Raw genomic sequence first — 17110 nt, forward strand, 5'->3', positions numbered from 1 at the left:
TACACTTACTATTGACATGAAGGTCCACAATGTAAATGGATCTCCTTGCTGAAAAGCTGTGAGCAAGATTTAAATGTGCCTCAATCTCGGCACTACTGAAAGATAAGATGCTGATGATAACTAGCATGTTGCTGAATAATGCTCCTAAGTGTGAGGCACAAATAACTTGTTTTTCAATGAGCCTTCTATTCCTTGACTCTATGTAGCTGTTAATAGGCTCATAGAAGAAGGGAAAAGCCTGCCATCTTTAGATTTAAATTATCATCAGCAACCTGGAAGCTTTCTGTGTGATTAATGAAAGGAGAAAAGGTGAGAGCTCTATGATTCACAAACTAGGAGGGTGCCCTGAGATTTTATTTTGTAAAGATCTTCCAATTTCTCTATTTCATTTCCTTTTATAAACAAGAAGTTACATTAAAGGGAATCTCAGCTCTTTCTTAATGTCTCTTGTGACCAAAGTTAAATCTTTTTTTCACAGCATTCAATGGAAAGATGGGACATTTAACATGCACGTGATGTGGCTTTCCGTGCTCTTCCTCTCTGTTATACATATCTCACTGAAATAGGCAGCTGTGTTTTTTACATTTGATATTGGCATGAGTGTGGTTAGATCCCTTTAATGCTTTGTAGCAAGTTTAAAACCTATTATTTACCTAATGACCTAAGAGGGTCCTAAGCTACCTTCTCTAGTTTGTTTGAGAAAATGTAGTACTCTAAGGTGAACACGGTGATATACAACTATAATAACAGCAATTGGAAGGCAGGAGGATCATGAATTCAGACCTAGTGAATTCTACGTCATTCTGTGCTACTAAGTTCTCGGTTACCCATCATTTCAGATACCTTTTCTGGAAATCAGTAGAGACAAAGAAAATTAAAAAAATGTTAATTTTTGGAACAGATCAACTGCTGCATTGATAAACTCTTATATTCTTAGATATATTTGATAAGTCTGGTCTTGGAGCATCCAAGTTTTAAGAAAATGAAACAATCATAAGAATTAAAATTATTAAAAATAACACCAATACTAATACTTTGTAGAAAATATTCCCTCCCATGTCACTGTTATTATCTTTGGTATTTTCATTTTTGTAACACTTATTTCACAAATTATCCTGAGAAGGTCCTTGTAGTGGTCATAAATAAGATGCTCAAAATAACTGGAATATCTGTAAATAACCTCTTTGCTTTTTCTGTCTTAGGGGTGAGTTTGCTTATACCACATGGTGCCATACCAGAGGAGAATTCTTGGGAGATTTATATGTCCATCAACCAAGGTGAACCAAGGTGAGAGACAGACAAAGGTGGAATATTAATAGATCTAAATTTGGGATAGAACTGTCACGGGAAATCTGAAGTTACTAAGATAATGAAACACATACTTACAGATAAAGTAGTGAGCCACTTGACCATATAGGGGTGACAAACTGCATGCCTGCTGCATTTCAAAATCATTGTCATCTAAACAAGAGATCACAAGTGAAAAATGCAGAATAGGTAGACAGATAGTAATCAGGGTCATTCCATAAACAGTAACTACCCTCCTCATAGGAACTGACATTGCTCTCAGCCTTTTGGTACTAGACAATATGTAAATTCATCCAGTGATTGACTCCTGAGCCTTTCAAGGTCAGTAAGAAGGCCTGCTATAGAGAGTCTGAGAGACAATTTCCTAAACAGTTTTCCTCTATGTAAAAAATAGTCTCAACTTGAATAGCTTTCGGTTCTGACAAATTTCAGCAGCATTAAATTCAATTACGTGAACAAATACAAATCTTGTCTCATACTCTTTTAATGAAAGTATTTGGTTATTTTCTTAGTGCAGCTATAATATTTGTAGAAATGTCGCCTTTCCTCCACACAAGATAAAGCTAACTCCTATTTAGAAAGCAATTTCTCTCATAAACTGGATATATACCTCTGGCATTTTTAGTCATAACATCTTGGTTGTGTAAGAATAGATTTTTGTTGTTGTTGTTAGCAAAGAATGCATGAAAGAAAACACTGGGAAGAAAAACAGCCAGAAAAACAGATGGCTTAAACAGATTTTGATAGCAATTTCTGTAAAGCCATTTGTGTGTTCCTCATGGTTCTAACTTTCTGCTCTTATCAGGTTTGAGAAGAGCAGGGGAAGGAAAGGTCCACTTGGCTGCTGCTGAGTCTCCTATTGGACTTATATGTAACTATGCAGTATTGATCATGCACATTATTTCCTCATGTACATTATTTTCTCTGGAGCTGAGGGCTTTTCCCGAACACCTGAAAGTGTTCTTCTATCTAAATAATTCCACTTGCGAAATTGGGGCTTGAACTCAAGGCCTCACAGTCTCATACCTTTATTCTTTCTCTCAAATCTGGCCCTCAACCACTTGAGCTATACCTCCACTTCTGTTTTTTGTTTTTTGTGAGTTTTTTTCACTCATTAATAGGAGGTCAGAGTTTCATGTATTTGCTTGCCAGAGCTGGCTTTAAGCCTCTGTCCTCAGATCTCAGTTTCCTGAGTAGCTAGAATTACAGCATGGCCCACAGGCACCTGGCTAAAACACCATTTTTGGTTGGTTGGTTAGTAGGTTGGTTTTACATTTGTTTTGGTTTTGTGGTACAGGGAATAGAACCCACGACTTCTTGAATGCTAGCCAAGCACTCTACTACTACTGAGCCGTGTCCCTAGCCCAAGATTCGGACAATAACAAAGAGTTATAAGGAGTTTCCACAAAATCTTCTGAACTAAGCAGACCTAACATTGCAGTTGTTATAGGGATGGAAGTCACATGTATTTTTTATTTCTTGATTAACTTAAGAAACAATTCTTATTGGAGATTAAAGTCATGTTTAAATACAGTAAGCTTTTAAACATAGCCTACAAAACTACAAAACATGAGTGAGCATTCACAGGGAATTGGTTTCAGAATCATACAAAGATAAAAACATCCATAGATGCTTGTATCCTTTGCATACAATTGTACGGAATCTATGAACCTCCTTTCTTATACCTTAAATTATCTCTTGACTACTCAGAATATGTAATACAATGTAGATGCTATATGAATATTTGTTGTACTGTTATATGGGACTCAATTACAAGACAAAATTGTTTATATTCAGTAACATTGCAATTATTTTTCAAATCTTTTTGATTTGATGTTGATTATATGTGCAGATGTGGGATCTAAGGATAAAGAGGAATGACTGAGAAGGAAGAAGTTCATTAATCTTCCCTCAATTTTGGCCTGCTGCCATCATCTACCTCCATATCCTATCCCTTTATGTAATCAACCTCACAAGCCTGTGTTTAACTCCTCTTCTCAAAGCCATCCCCAGTACCTCCCACTGTATTACATGGCAACCAACACTGAGATACTTTACGTTTTGCCAGGTACCTAATTTACAACTTATCTCTATCTCTGCCTTTTAGAAGAAGCTGCCTCTTCTAAAGAGGCCAGAATCACAATTTGCCACCAGGCATCCCGTATTCAAAGACTTAAATAAAATGGCTCAAAAACATTGAAAGGGAATGATCACTTGGGATAGCCTGCGATTTTAAGATAAGAGATCTTGCCCATTCCCAAAGTCCTTAAAAGATAGGTTGACTTAATAGGGTCAAGTTTATCCATTTGTATCTAGTATTTGAGCTCATTGCTGCTGTCCAGGGAATTTGTGGGAAATAAGAAGAGGCTATCCAAAACTTTACATCTCTGAGGTATACGTTTTTCTACCTGTTAAACCTTGGGGCAGAAGTGAAATTGTAGAAAGACCGGGCTTGCTTTCAGATTGCTGAAACCTTTCTTCATGTTCTAATCTCCTGAGGAAAAGACCAGTACCACGGCTGCAGGCTGTTTCTCTTCCTTAGTTTTTCTCATTCTCCTTTTAATGAAGCCATATTATTTACCAAAGCACTCAAAATAGCAAATGCTTTTCTGCCTTTTTTTTTTAAGCTGGGATGAATTTTTTGCAACTCTGTCAGGAAGCTCCTTTGTATCTGTGTTCTTTAGTTTATAATCTAGTGACTAATTAAGAAAAAACTATTGTATCAACTTCTCTTCCTAAAGTTCCTGAAAACCCCATTTTACTTTCAGGCCATCTGTCTGTCATTCTATGCTTTTCTCAAAGTCTAAGAGCTGGGATGCTTTTCTCTGGTTTTCTTTCATCAGTACCTATGAAGCTACCACTGTCCCCTCCCTTCATTTCATGGGCTGAGAGCTGGATTTGATTTGCTGATCCCTCATCACCTACCTCATCACAGATCACAGCAGGATCTTCCAGGCAACATCTTGCTATGTTATTTAGGTTAAAATTTATTCCATTTTTATCCTGACATTTCTGTTGTCCCACTTGTTTGTTTGTATGCTTGCTTAATTATTTACTGTGCCAGTGTCGTTGGTTAAAATCAGAGCTTGAGTGCTGATCTTTTGCGCTCCACCCCTTGATCTACAACTCTACTTCTGCCTTTTATGGTAGTTAATTGGAGATTAGAGTCTCATAGACTTTCCTGCATGGGGTGCTTTTGAACTGCAATCCTCAAATCTCTACTTCCTGAGTAGTTATGATTACAGGTGAGAGCCACTGTTGTTAGACTCTTTTGTCCCTTTAGAGTGACATCCCCAGTGAAGTAAGATCACAGTTTAGGGTCCTGTAACTGACATGATTAGTCTAAATCCTGTACCAGTTCCTAGGGAGATGGGAGTATTGAAAGAATCCAACATGCAAAACAATTCCCTGTATTCAAGTTCTTTTCAGAAAAGTGCTATGCTTTCACCTTTACTACACTTTAACTGAGGCTGATCTTTGAATGAAATATACTTAGTTTCTCTTGGGAAGTGTCAATTGCATTCCTGGTTAACCCTGCACAACTACAATCTGTACTTTCCATTAAGAAAAACAATGTCTGTCACTTTCCCTCCTTGACACTTGCTGTTCTACAGAACTACCTTAATGAGTCTTTTCTAACTTTCTCTTGTTCTCCAGAGTTTTAGTTAGTGCTATATTTCAGATCTTAAATGTCCCTCAGAGGCCCATGTAGTAAATAAAGACCTACATCCCAGGCTGTGGCACTACTGGGAAGTGCTGGAAAGTTTAGGAAGTGAGATCTAGTAGAAGAGAGTTAGGTCCTTCAGGGCATATCCTAGAAGAGGATTTTGGGAGCCTTCCCCCTTTCTAGCTTACAAAGGAACAAACAAGCCTTGTTTCCCAAATGTTAATTTCAAAAGACTTAGATTCTTTTTTTGGTTTGTGTCATTTGGTGTTGTTTGCATTTCCTCAGAAATCTTATTTTGGGGAAAGGGGTCATCATTTCTGCCTTACCAAGATTCCAGTCATATTTTATAAAATCAGACTAAGATATTTTCAAATCAAGGGATTCAAAAGGTCAGTTTTGTCAGCTCTGAGGTTGTTCCCACCTGTACAATAAGAATATAATACAGTCTGCATGTATTCCTACCTCCCTTTGCTCAGCTCTGTTTCTGTCTGTCTGTCTGTCTGTCTATCTGTCTGTCTGTCTCTCTCTCTTTCTCTGCCAACTGCACAATCCTATGTTTGGAAAGTAGAGAAATGAACTAGAAAATTATTATGTAGAGCTTCTGAGAAACAATCAAATGAAACCAAAGGCAAGCATTCATTTCTTTTTTTTTTTTCATTACACTCTCAGGTGGATATTCCTGACTTAATGCTTAGACTAGCATCAGAAATATAGTAAGTGATCGTACTGAGGAATTTTCAGAAAGAACACATATATGGAGTTTGGGCTTGTCCAGATGGGATATTTCAACAGTTTTTTGTTGTTCTTATTCTTGTTTGTTTGCTTGTACTGAGGATTAAACTCTCAGAGCCTGCATGCTGTCCCTTAGCATTTTCATTCAAGGTTTATGCTCTACCACTTGAGCCACAGCTCTACTTTTGGTGTTTCATGGTTAATTGGAGAGGAGTCTCATGAACTTTCCTATATGAGCTGGCTTCAAATCACAATCCTTGGATGTCAGCCTCCTGAATCCCTAGGATTACAGACATGTGCTACCTGCTTACCAGCTCTCTAACCACTTTCTTTTTGTTATCAAATCTTATGGTCAGGTCAATGAATATGTTGGGTTAAGGACTGGGAAGAAAGAAATTAGAAGTAATGACAAATATTTTTAAGGGACACTTGGGAGGTACAATAGTTTCAGTAATGAAATATGAAGCAGTATCAAATGCTACACTAGGAAGGCAGAAGTAGTTCTAGAAAATAAACAAGAGGAAATGGAATTTCTTTTCCAGTGATGAAATTATTAATACTGCAATGTAGACAGCTCCAGTGGACAAGCTTCATGTGCTTTTTGTTTTACAGTATCAGCATGCACCCATGCATGCACGTGTTCACACACATGCACACACACACACACACACACATGCACTTACACCTCCTATATCGTGTTTCACAGAAGATACACTCAAAAGTCTCCCTATGCTATTTGAGAGGACTTCATTTCTACTAGTGTGTAATGAAAATTAGTGTATTTATGTCTTATCCATGGTATTAAAAGACTGACAAGCTCACCATTTTATTAATAGAAATGAAGTTTCATGATACAAATCTGTTTGTGATAATGTTTTTTTTTATGTCAAGGCAGATATCTGCAGCATTTCTAGTATAAGAACCTTTTTGGTGCATTTCTCTGGTATCTGTAATTCCTCAGAAGGTGAGAAAACCCTGCTGCCAAGCTATTATAGTTAGTATAGTAGTCACCAGCTGAAGCTCTGCCACTTCAACCCAGGCGTAGTAACTTCTATTTGCAGTCTAAGTTATCTTGTAGGTAAAAATCTACAGTATCATGATTGAAGCTAACCCAGGTTGTGATTATTTTACATTGCAGAACACATACATGTTAACAAAGATTCCAAAATATTAGCCAAGACAGAAGGGTTCTTTCAGCCCTGGGAAGGTTTTAGAGGGGAAGTAAAAACTGACTTATTCACTGAAAAGTTGAAAGGCATTTTACCCAGGGGAACACTACTTGCAAAGCTACAGAGGTAGGAATTGCCTGAAATATTTCTGAAAACTAAGCAGAAAAGCAAATTATGGAAGGAGGGATGACCAATAGGTCTACCCAGATCCTAGAGGAGGATGAAGTTTGATGATGGTAAGGATTTATAGGGCTGAAGATTCAGAAGGCTTGCCCATTCATATTTAACTTTTAAAGTTATTGTTTTCTGTTCCATCTCTCCTGTCACAGTTCACATATGAGTACTACAAATGCCATACTTCCAAGCACAATGAAAGTGTTTTTTTACTTGGTACAGTTATTAATCGGGCTCCTTTTTGGCCTAAAAAGTATGTCAATCTGGACTATAAATTATAATCTCTACATTTGAGTGTCCTTGCTGAGTCTTGAACATTTTAAATACATTCCATAATCCCTGTATAGTTATCCAAGATTTAGGAAGGAACATAGCAAGATGTATGTATACAAATGTATGTGTTTGTGAGAACATGGGGTGAAGGATTTGATGGTAATGCCCAGAATTCTGGGCTAGGAATCAATGATTAATTAGTAGAGAGAGATTTGCCAGCTGAAGGTCATTTGAGAGTTTGTGATAATAGTTACTCAGAGAGCAACTTTAGGCTTTTTTTCAGGGAATGAATATAGGCAGGTCTTTGACTTTTACAAGAAAGTGTCAGAAAAAAATGTTTTTTTTTTGTTTCTTTGTATGTTCCTCCCCCACGGTATAACCCTTGTTTTCACTGTATTTGCTGTCAGTGCCCTACATCTTATATATATACTTCTCTAGCTTGGAGAGGGGAAGGGAAAAAACAAAATGCTTAAATAGGGATACAGGGTAACCCATTGTAACAACGATATATACAAGACACTATGTTGAAAAACTAACTTTACAATTAGGTGGGGAGTGGGGGAAAAGGGGAGTGTAGTTGTGGAGGTGGGAGGGAAGGGAAGGGAAGGGAAAAACAAAGGAGGAGGTAACAAGGCTTGATAGACCTTGCTCATGTAACTGTAAACCCTCTGTACAGTATTTTTACAAGAAAAACCATATTTAAAATAAATAAATAAATAAAAAGGAAGGAAATAATATATAGAACCAGGAATTAAAAAAAAACAACTAAGAATAGAGCTGTGGCAGGAATTAAAAAAAAAACAACTAAGAATAGAGCTGTGGCTCAAGAAATAGAATGCTAGCCTTGAGCAGAAAGGCTCAGGCACAGCACACAGGCCTTGAGTTCAAGCCCCAAGATCAACACCAAAAAAAAAAAAAAGCAAAGTTAAAAACAAAAATCAACTGCTTAAGGGAAATCCCATATCTAGCTCATAGAGGGTGTACAGTGGCAATCTGACTCACTGGGACAGGATATGAGACACAGAATTGGTTCACCTGCCTCACTCAGGGAGAAATTTGCCATCCTAAGCAAGATTCTACCCATCAGCCCTGAAGCTCATTGACAAGAGCTGATGGCACACAGATTTGTTAGGAAGCTATCTCCAGCTACACCTTGACACTGCATGAGAAATAGAATTACCAGGAAGGAGATGACATGGCAGCGTGAGAGAGACATGGGAATGCAGAATGCTTGGCTTCGGATTCTTTTGCCAACAGCCTACATGACCTTACAGATGTCATTCTTTTCCTCTACTTCTGTAAATTTTACATTTTATTAAGTATTTCTCAGTATTTGGGTGAAGGTGAGAACAATGCAGTGACTTCATCTCCAAGAAATAAACTGTAAAGTAACTTCTTTGTCTTTGTTGTTTATGCCAGAGCTCTAAGCATGCTAGGCAGGTGTTCTACCACTAATGACACTCTCAACCCCAACAGTGTCATTGAAATGCTGTATCTTGATATCACTTTTCATCTGTCTCTAATTTAATTGCATGCATAGCAGAACTCGTCTTTGCTTTAGCCATTTGCCAGTAATATCAGGTTCTTCCCTTTTTACTTTTGCTACATTGCTAGACTCAGTAGAGAGTTCTTCAATTACAGCAAACATTAGTGGTTCTCTGTAAAGTCAAGACCCTGATGAGGATACAAAGAACTTTGTCACATGCCTTTGAGGCTTCTATTGTTTCTCTTAATATGGTAGCCTGTGCATTGTAAAAGTTGGCTAGGCAAAACCAAATAAAACGGAAGCCAGGAAGGGAATGTTGAGATTAGAGAATGTGTCAGGTAGGGCAGGTGTCTTAGAATACCATGAACAAGCCTTATCATTGTCTATTTGTCTAGACTTTCGTTGCTAGTCATAAGTAGAAATGAATAGATTGTAGCTGGTAACATGGTTCAAGTAGTGGGTGCCTGCCTAGCAAGTGTAATTATCTGAATTCAACTCCAGTACCACCAAAATACATAGATTATTCTTGCTACCATTTCTGTCCAGTGGTTTGAGTCTAGTGTATTGCTTTAAGTGAGTCTCAGAAACTTTTATTGGGAGCATTAAATTGATAGCATTTACCCATCTCTTCTAAAAGAGTTGGCATTTATGAACTTCATAGCAGGTATAGGGAGGTGCTAAGGAAAGGTGCTTCCTAAATAGCAAAACAGAAAAAGGCTTTCATGAGTGCCAAGGGAATAAATTGCTGCCATTCGAGAGCTACATTAATTCGTTCAGGCAACTGGCACCATGCAGCGTAATAAAAGGGGCAATTTATCAAATGGTATCTTAATGGCCTAGAAGGGTTAATGTGTCTTTAGTGGAAGATTATACTCTTTTCCCCAGGAAAATCCTGGTGATTTCTTCACAGGGCCATTAAAGTTATAATAGAATGCCGTTACCCCCAAAAAAGTAGCAGGAAGAGATAAGAGGAAAAACAGAGAGAAAGACAGAGAAAGAGATACAGAGAGCGAGACATAGAGAAGAGAGGGAGACCAAAACAGAAAGGGGAGGGGAGACAGATAGAAACAGAGACAGACAGACCAAGAGAACAAGGGAGAGGAGAAAAGAATAGTTTTACATTCTCATTTTAAGACCTACTTTTTTTTGGAGAATTTCCCCAAATCGTGTCCTTTTTTTTTCTCTCTCTCTCTCTCTTACATCCCCTTGCTCTACAAGCACACCTAAATAAAAATTGCCATCATTTTAATCAAAGCACATTGGAAGTTCGAGTGATCTCACAATGGGAACTGATTAGAGTGGTTGGGGGAGTCTTTAATTACAGATGCCATTGACAAGATAACAATGGTTTTGAATGTTGTTAATAGATCTGAATGGAAGGTTCACCTTAATTCAATAAGGGGAAAGTCATTGGTTCGAGGATTTGATTGCCCATTGTAAACGGGCACCACACACCATAATTAGTTTTATTTGTATGTGCCATCTCTTTTATTACTGGTGCTGGAAGGAGAAACAACCTGTCCTATTAAGATATTTAATATATATCATCCTTACCACTTTGCTCAGTTATAGCCTAATAAAAATGCCAGGAGAAAACACTAGCCCTCATGGAGTCAGCCTCCACACTGCCGACAACTGTCCACACAGCTCACAGAAAGCATGGACAACCAGTCTCTTAACTCCAGGGGCTATAGTATTTAATTCGACAACCAAAATTTCTCAAATTCTATAAGGTTATAAGCAGATACAGTGGGTTTTTGTGTTTTTTTGTTTTTTTTTTTGTTTTGTTTTTTAGGGGTTGTAGATACTGATACATGAAGATCATCCAAAAATGAACTAACACCTTGATCAGGTTATGTGGTATTTGGACCATGAACAACAATGGATTGAGAGTAACAGTAGAGACTTGTCATATTTAAAAACAAAACAAAACTGGCAGTAGGTAAAATAGTTCCCCCAAAGTGTCCACATGTTCATCCCAGAAATGTAGATGCATTTATTCCTTTACAGAAGCATTGCTTGGTGTGACAGGTTAAAGTCCTAGAGGAGAGACTGTATTATTCAGGTTGGGTCCAATGTAGGGCCTTCAAAGCCAAAGACAGGAACATCAGAGTCAGATGAAAAGAAGAAAGAAGGGGCCTGAAACCAAGGAATGCTGGCAGCCCAATACCCTTCTTACCTCCATTCCAAAGCCAGAAAGGGCTTCAGGATAGATTCACCCTGACACCTTCATCCATTGCCTAATAGAAATGTAAGATAAATGCATTCTGTGCCAATAAATTATGGCACAGCAGTAATAGGAAATGAACACAAATGTCAGTTTGGACTACTTCGTATGATTTAGGGCTCTTCTTTCCCAAGGATTTCTCTGGGACTTGTAAATACAATCATGATTCTCATGCCATCATTTTGCTTACTAACTCCAAGTTTGGACTTAAGGGTGTCCCTCAGCAGTGGAACACTTGTCTAGCATGGATGAAGCCATAGGCTTGATCCCCAGCACCAAAATAACTGAAAGAGATTATGGCCCAGGGAACATATTCTCATTCCAGCTCCCACCGTCACACCTCCCCAACCACATACACCTTCCCCCCACCTTTCCCCCACAGGCTACAGATTCCAGACCCAGTCTCCCTCAGAGTTGAAATGTCTGGCTTTGGTCATGCCCTCCCCGACAACATACATCTATAAACAGTGAACGCATTAGGTCTGATTACTCCTGGGTCCTTCCCCAATCTGGAATGAAATGGTTGTATAAAACAGGATTCCCATTTCCTCCAGGGAAGGCTGTTTCTCCCATTCAAAATGTAAATGAATAAACAACTTACTAGATATTAAAAACTGTCACAGCAGCATGATGCATAGATACACTCTCTTCCTCTCCCTCTCCCCTCAGTCTCTTTTACAGGAGCCATCATTTCACTTGTACAAAACAAGCTCAATGCAAGCCCAACACTGCATGAAAGATGAGCCTTAAATTGTGACTAGGAACTGGTGATTTGCACATGATTTGTGATTCCTTTAGTATATTAATTGGTAAACACCCTATGAATGTGTGTGTAAACTAAAACCATTTAACATATGCAAACAGTTTAATCTCTCAGGAGGGTGTTGCTCCAATTTCTGCAAGCCCAGACACACATTCTTCTGCCTATCTCATTCCCTTCCTAACCCAGCTTCCCTGGTGCCATCTCCCTTGTTGAGATCCTATTTCAGATAATACCATGTGGGTGACCCACATCTTTAAGCCCTTTAATAGTACAGACATATGCTTCTATCCTCAGTGAATTGTGCATGTTGCTTCTTGTAATCGCTGTTGTAATTGTTCTTTACCCTGCCTCAGTTGAATGGTATATAATGGCTTTAAGAGCTATGGCATTGGTTCTAGTGTTTTCCAGGATCTCATCAACTCTCAGCCTGACATCCTTGATCATGCATAAACAGTTGTTTAGAGGAAAAGGTGGGGGGAAATAGTCTGCAGATGAATTTTCAGTCATAAGAACATCAGCCAAGGCACTAACACTGAGCATTTAAACTTGACCCATGACATTCCATGTCAAAAGCCTACCCTGTGTTTGTCAGAGTCCTGATTGGTCTCTGGATTAGCGGTTGCTTTGAGATATTTGGGGGGGGAAACACATTCTCAAATGCTAGTGAGAGATCTGAATTGTATATAAGGAATGCAAGCCAAATGAGTTCAGTTCCCTCTATTCAGAAATGATAAAGAAAAACCTTCATGGTGATGTCAGGTATATAATCATCTCTTGTTGTTCATTTTGGGTTTTTGTTTTACTTCGATCTTTTGCCACTCCAGTTCAGGAGCTTTACTTAAGAGCTTTTTTGATTTTTTGCTACCACTTGAGCCACAGCTCCATTTCTGGCTCTCTGCTGATTAATTAGTCTCACCAACTTTCTTGCCTGAGTTGGCTTTGAACCACAATCCTCAGTAGCTAGAATTACAGACAAAAGGCATCAATACACGGCCAGAATATAATCTTAAATAAGATGTGCTTGGAATTCTGGGCCTTATCCTAGCTTTAGAATCACTTGAAAACAAAAAGACATGGTGCCTGCTATAACAAAGAGAGATTTTGTTCACCTTCACTCTTTTTCTTCTGTTCTTTTCATCTCCTAATCTCTATTCCAGAAATACATTGTCTTAAACATACATGCAGTTAAAAAAAAACAGAATTAAAGTCATCTAGACATAAAGTCATGGTGCTGGGATAGATTAAAGAGAAAGGCTAGATTTCAGCCCAACTATCCTATAGACTCTGTGATGTCATTTGCCTGCGGTGGATCTGTAACCTCTGTTCAGAGAAGAAATTAAAAAGTGAAATAAATAAACCTAGAACCTTTTATTTTTATCACTAGCGACTTTTAGCACTCTAGATCAAACTCTTAAGGTTTTAATGAAAAGAAGAAAAGAGTTTGCTAATAGTTAAGAGTTTGTGTCTTCTTACTTGAAAACATAGGAGACTGGAGTGCATTACCTCTGAGCTCTCATTTTAAGACTACAGCTTCCATCTCTCTGCCTTTTATGTCTGTTCCATTAAAATATGATTTAATTATGTATCGACCCAAGGCCTAACATAGTAAAACTCTCATTACTCTCCTGCCTGGATTCCTGGGTAAAGGTGATCAAGCCTCCATTAATAGACAGCATAAGGAGAAGAGCAGGGGATTATCAAACACAGCATGGCAGACAATAGGGAAATCACTTCTTCTCAAAACTTGTGCAACTGGGTTTTTTGCTCAAAGAGAATTGCATTGTACATGTTTAATGTCAGATCAAGAAATATTAAGTGCAAAAGCAAATGGTGTGGCATGATACCTCCAGACCCATGACTGGCAGTCACTGCTTTGCCTCTGGTCTTGTTTAGCATTTAGCATGAATTTACGTTGGCATTGCTGTGCAGGTGGATGCAGAGAATGTTAATGTAGGCCTGGCATAGTGCCTCTAGTGGCCTTATAGATTTTGTTTTTTTTAAAAAAAACTTATTTAGTCCATTTATTTTTTTTATAGCAGCAAATACTTGAGAACACACTATTATAAAGACTAACAACAAATTACACACTCTCTCACTCTCTCTCTCTCTCACACACACACACACACACACATTAATCTTACCTTTAGCAAGTTTGTAGTAAAACAGGACACATGCTCAAGAGTTACAAAGAATATGACAATTCAGAAAGCACAAGTTATAACCACCAGGACCTAATCATACAGAGAAGAGACCAGCCCAGATTCAATGCTTGCCTCTGTAGCTGTACAGGGTTCTTTTTAACTTCAGATTCATCTAATGGATGGAGTACATAGTGAGCAAAAAGAGCTGGTGACAGGCTTCCTCCCTTCTCAGTCTTGAGGAAGGCAAATACAATGTAAAAACACACCTAGGGTGTGAGTGGTATCACCAGAAGACATAGAGAGTTGAGAGACAGTATTAGAGGGGATCAGAGGAGAAACTCTACATGTATTCTGGAAAATATTCAAATATGGAACCATTGGTCCCTTTGGATCTTGTTGATGTCATGGTAAGAATTCTGGGGAAAACTTCTCCTTGGATCTTGAGCCTTCATTCGTTCATTTACCAGGTTATTTATTTGGTGGTTTATGGGCAGGGCCCCTAGGCAGGGTGGGATGGAGCAGATCCTACACCATCACCCTCATCTCCCTAACCCTACCTCTGGTGACTCTCAGCAAGGAGGGTTGTAGGCTTCCGTCACATGGTCATCTACCCTGGCCAGCTGGCCATGGGACACACTCCCTCTCAGGCCCAGTTTCCCCACCCTTCCTCAGGTAGGCTCCTTGTTGAATGCCTATATCTGATACTGCATGGAAGGAGAGGGCTGCATGGAGTACATGCCCAGCCAGCGGTGGGACAACAACCTGTTCTGTTTAGTGCCGACGGCTGTTTACATATTTTTTGGCACTAAAGATGAAGCTCAAGGCCTTGCAAATGCTATGCAAATATTGAGCCAAGTCCCCAATCAGCATGTGTGTGTGTGTGTGTGTGTGTGTGTGTGTGTGTGTGTGTGTTGCCTAGAGATAGAACCATACCATTCAAGCCAGGCCTTGATTTGTAGCTTGCTGCTGGTTAATTGAAGAATCTCTTGGATTTGTTTGCTCAGGCTGGTTTCAAACCTTACTTTTCAATTCCTGGCCTCCTGAATAGCTAGTGATAGGTGTGAACCACTGGCACCCAGCTATGATTCATGATTCTCGATTGAATCAAATATTAACATAGTTGCCTATTAAATTGTTGTTTTATACATTTGTTAGTTGGTTTTCTATTGTACTGAAGAGACTTTCCTTCAGATCCATTCATTCATATCAATGTGTTTTGTAGACTCTTACGTGACTCAGTATGCTGTAATACTTTATACCATTGTTTACTTTGATTCTCAAAGTGTTCCAGGGTTGTTAAGTGGGAACTACTTCAAACTGACTTCTATTTTCTTTCTAACAAATGTTTTGCTGACAATCAGCCTTTCTCAGGCACAATTGTTATCATAATGAATAAACATTAAAAAAATTGTCCTCAAGGAGCTTATACTCTAGTTTGAAGTAGAGAAAAAAGAACAAATCAACAATGGTTGAAGTGTATCAGCAAGTGTGGAAGAGGAAAAGAAAAGGGAATTTGAGCTTTTATTGTAGACAGTGGGCAAGGAAAGCCTGGCTGGGGGGCATCAACTGGCAGAAAGACAATGGACCTGAGGGAGTTCAAACAGGACCATCCTCCAGGCAGCCCCCTGCACTAGAGCAGCCTGGGTAATTGCTATTTCTTTGGGCAATGCTGAGCTGGCGTTCTTCATGGATGACGAAGTTGAAGACAGACTAGGAAGCAAGGCCCAAAACAAGCAGATCATTGCTCCTTTGCCTCAGACCCCCACAACACACATTCCAAGGCCTTGGAAATTTTATTATGGTATGTATTGATACCATGACAATTTATGGAGTAAATTACATGTCTCAGAAATAGAAATAAGACCTATCACTTAAATTTGGACTCTTTTTTTCTCCATGCATAACCATGTTTCAAATTACAGGATATAGGGGCTGGGAAGGTGGCTCAGTGGTAGAGCACTTGCCTTGCATGCCTGAGGCCCTGGGTTCGATTCCTCAGCACCACATAAGCAAAAAGAAAAAATCCGGAAGTGGCGCTGTGGCTCAAGTGGTAGAGCGCTATCCTTGAGCTGAAGAGCTGAGGGACAGCGCTCAGGCCCAGAGTTCAGGCCCCACAGGAAAAAAAATGACTTTCTCAAATTACAGGATATGATATGCACATATAAATGTAAATATTTGTATATATGTCTTAAATAGAGATTAATGAAAAAGTACAAAAACCTCACGAGGCAAGGCTTTTCAATCAAAAATGTGGTATATATACACAATGGAATTCTATGCCTCCATGAGAAAGAATGACATTGCCCCATTTGTTAGGAAATGGAAAGACTTGGAAAAAATTATATTAAGTGAAGTAAGCCAGGCTCAAAGAAACATAGGTCCCATGGTTTCCCTTATTTGCAATATCTAGTATATGTATGAGTCAAGCAGAAAAGGTCAGATAAGTTAGGTCAGATAATGAACCCTAAGATATGTATTTAAATGTTTTTTTCTTTCATGAATTTGTTTCTAATGCATTTATAAGATTATTTCTTTGTTGCTTTGTATGTCCCTCCCCCACAGTATAACCCCGCCTTCAACGTATTTGATGTCGGTATAATTTGTGGAGGGGAAGGGGAAAAACAAGTCGTTTAAATAAGGATACAAGTGGACCCGTTGCAACAATGAGAAGTACAAGTCGTCACATCGAAAACGAACTTTACAACTTTGGTGGGGGGGGGGAGGATTGGGTGGGGGGAAGGGAAGAGAGCCTGGGAAGGGATGGGAAAGGTAAGCAAAGGAGGAGGCTACAATGCTTGATAAGAAATGTACTCACTATCTTGCCCATGTACAGTATTTTAACAATAAAAAATAAAAATAAAAAATAATAAAAAACAGGGTATGTGATACATGCAGGTGATTCATATTATAGTGTGAGATCAATGCTGACATTACTATTATTTTGTGTGTGTGTGTGAGAGAGAGAGAAACAGAGAGAGAGAGAGACAGTGAGAGAGAGCGCATATACACACCTATGTCTATGCTTTAACTCAGGACCTTACACTCTTGCTTAGCTTTTGTACTCAAGGCTGGCACTGTACTACTTGACACATGCCTCCACTTCTGGCTATGAGCTGGTTAATTGGAGAAAAGAAAACTTATATACTTTTCTGACAAAAATGACTTTATAC

At 38.8% G+C, this 17110-nt stretch overlaps 1 protein-coding gene across 2 annotated transcripts in view; it reads left to right on the forward strand.

Annotated features, from left to right (window-relative positions):
* Window positions 1-17110, forward strand: part of Unc5d (unc-5 netrin receptor D) — a 558420-nt gene that overhangs the window by 497211 nt on the left and 44099 nt on the right. For both annotated transcript variants that reach the window (XM_013024977.1, XM_013024984.1), the window contains one exon: window positions 1203-1287. In XM_013024977.1, the coding sequence (XP_012880431.1) occupies window positions 1203-1287 (85 nt within the window). The remainder of the gene's footprint in view (window positions 1-1202; window positions 1288-17110) is intronic.

This window comes from Dipodomys ordii, unplaced genomic scaffold (genome assembly GCF_000151885.1).
Source record: "Dipodomys ordii isolate 6190 unplaced genomic scaffold, Dord_2.0 Scaffold4, whole genome shotgun sequence".
NCBI lineage: Eukaryota > Metazoa > Chordata > Mammalia > Rodentia > Heteromyidae > Dipodomys > Dipodomys ordii.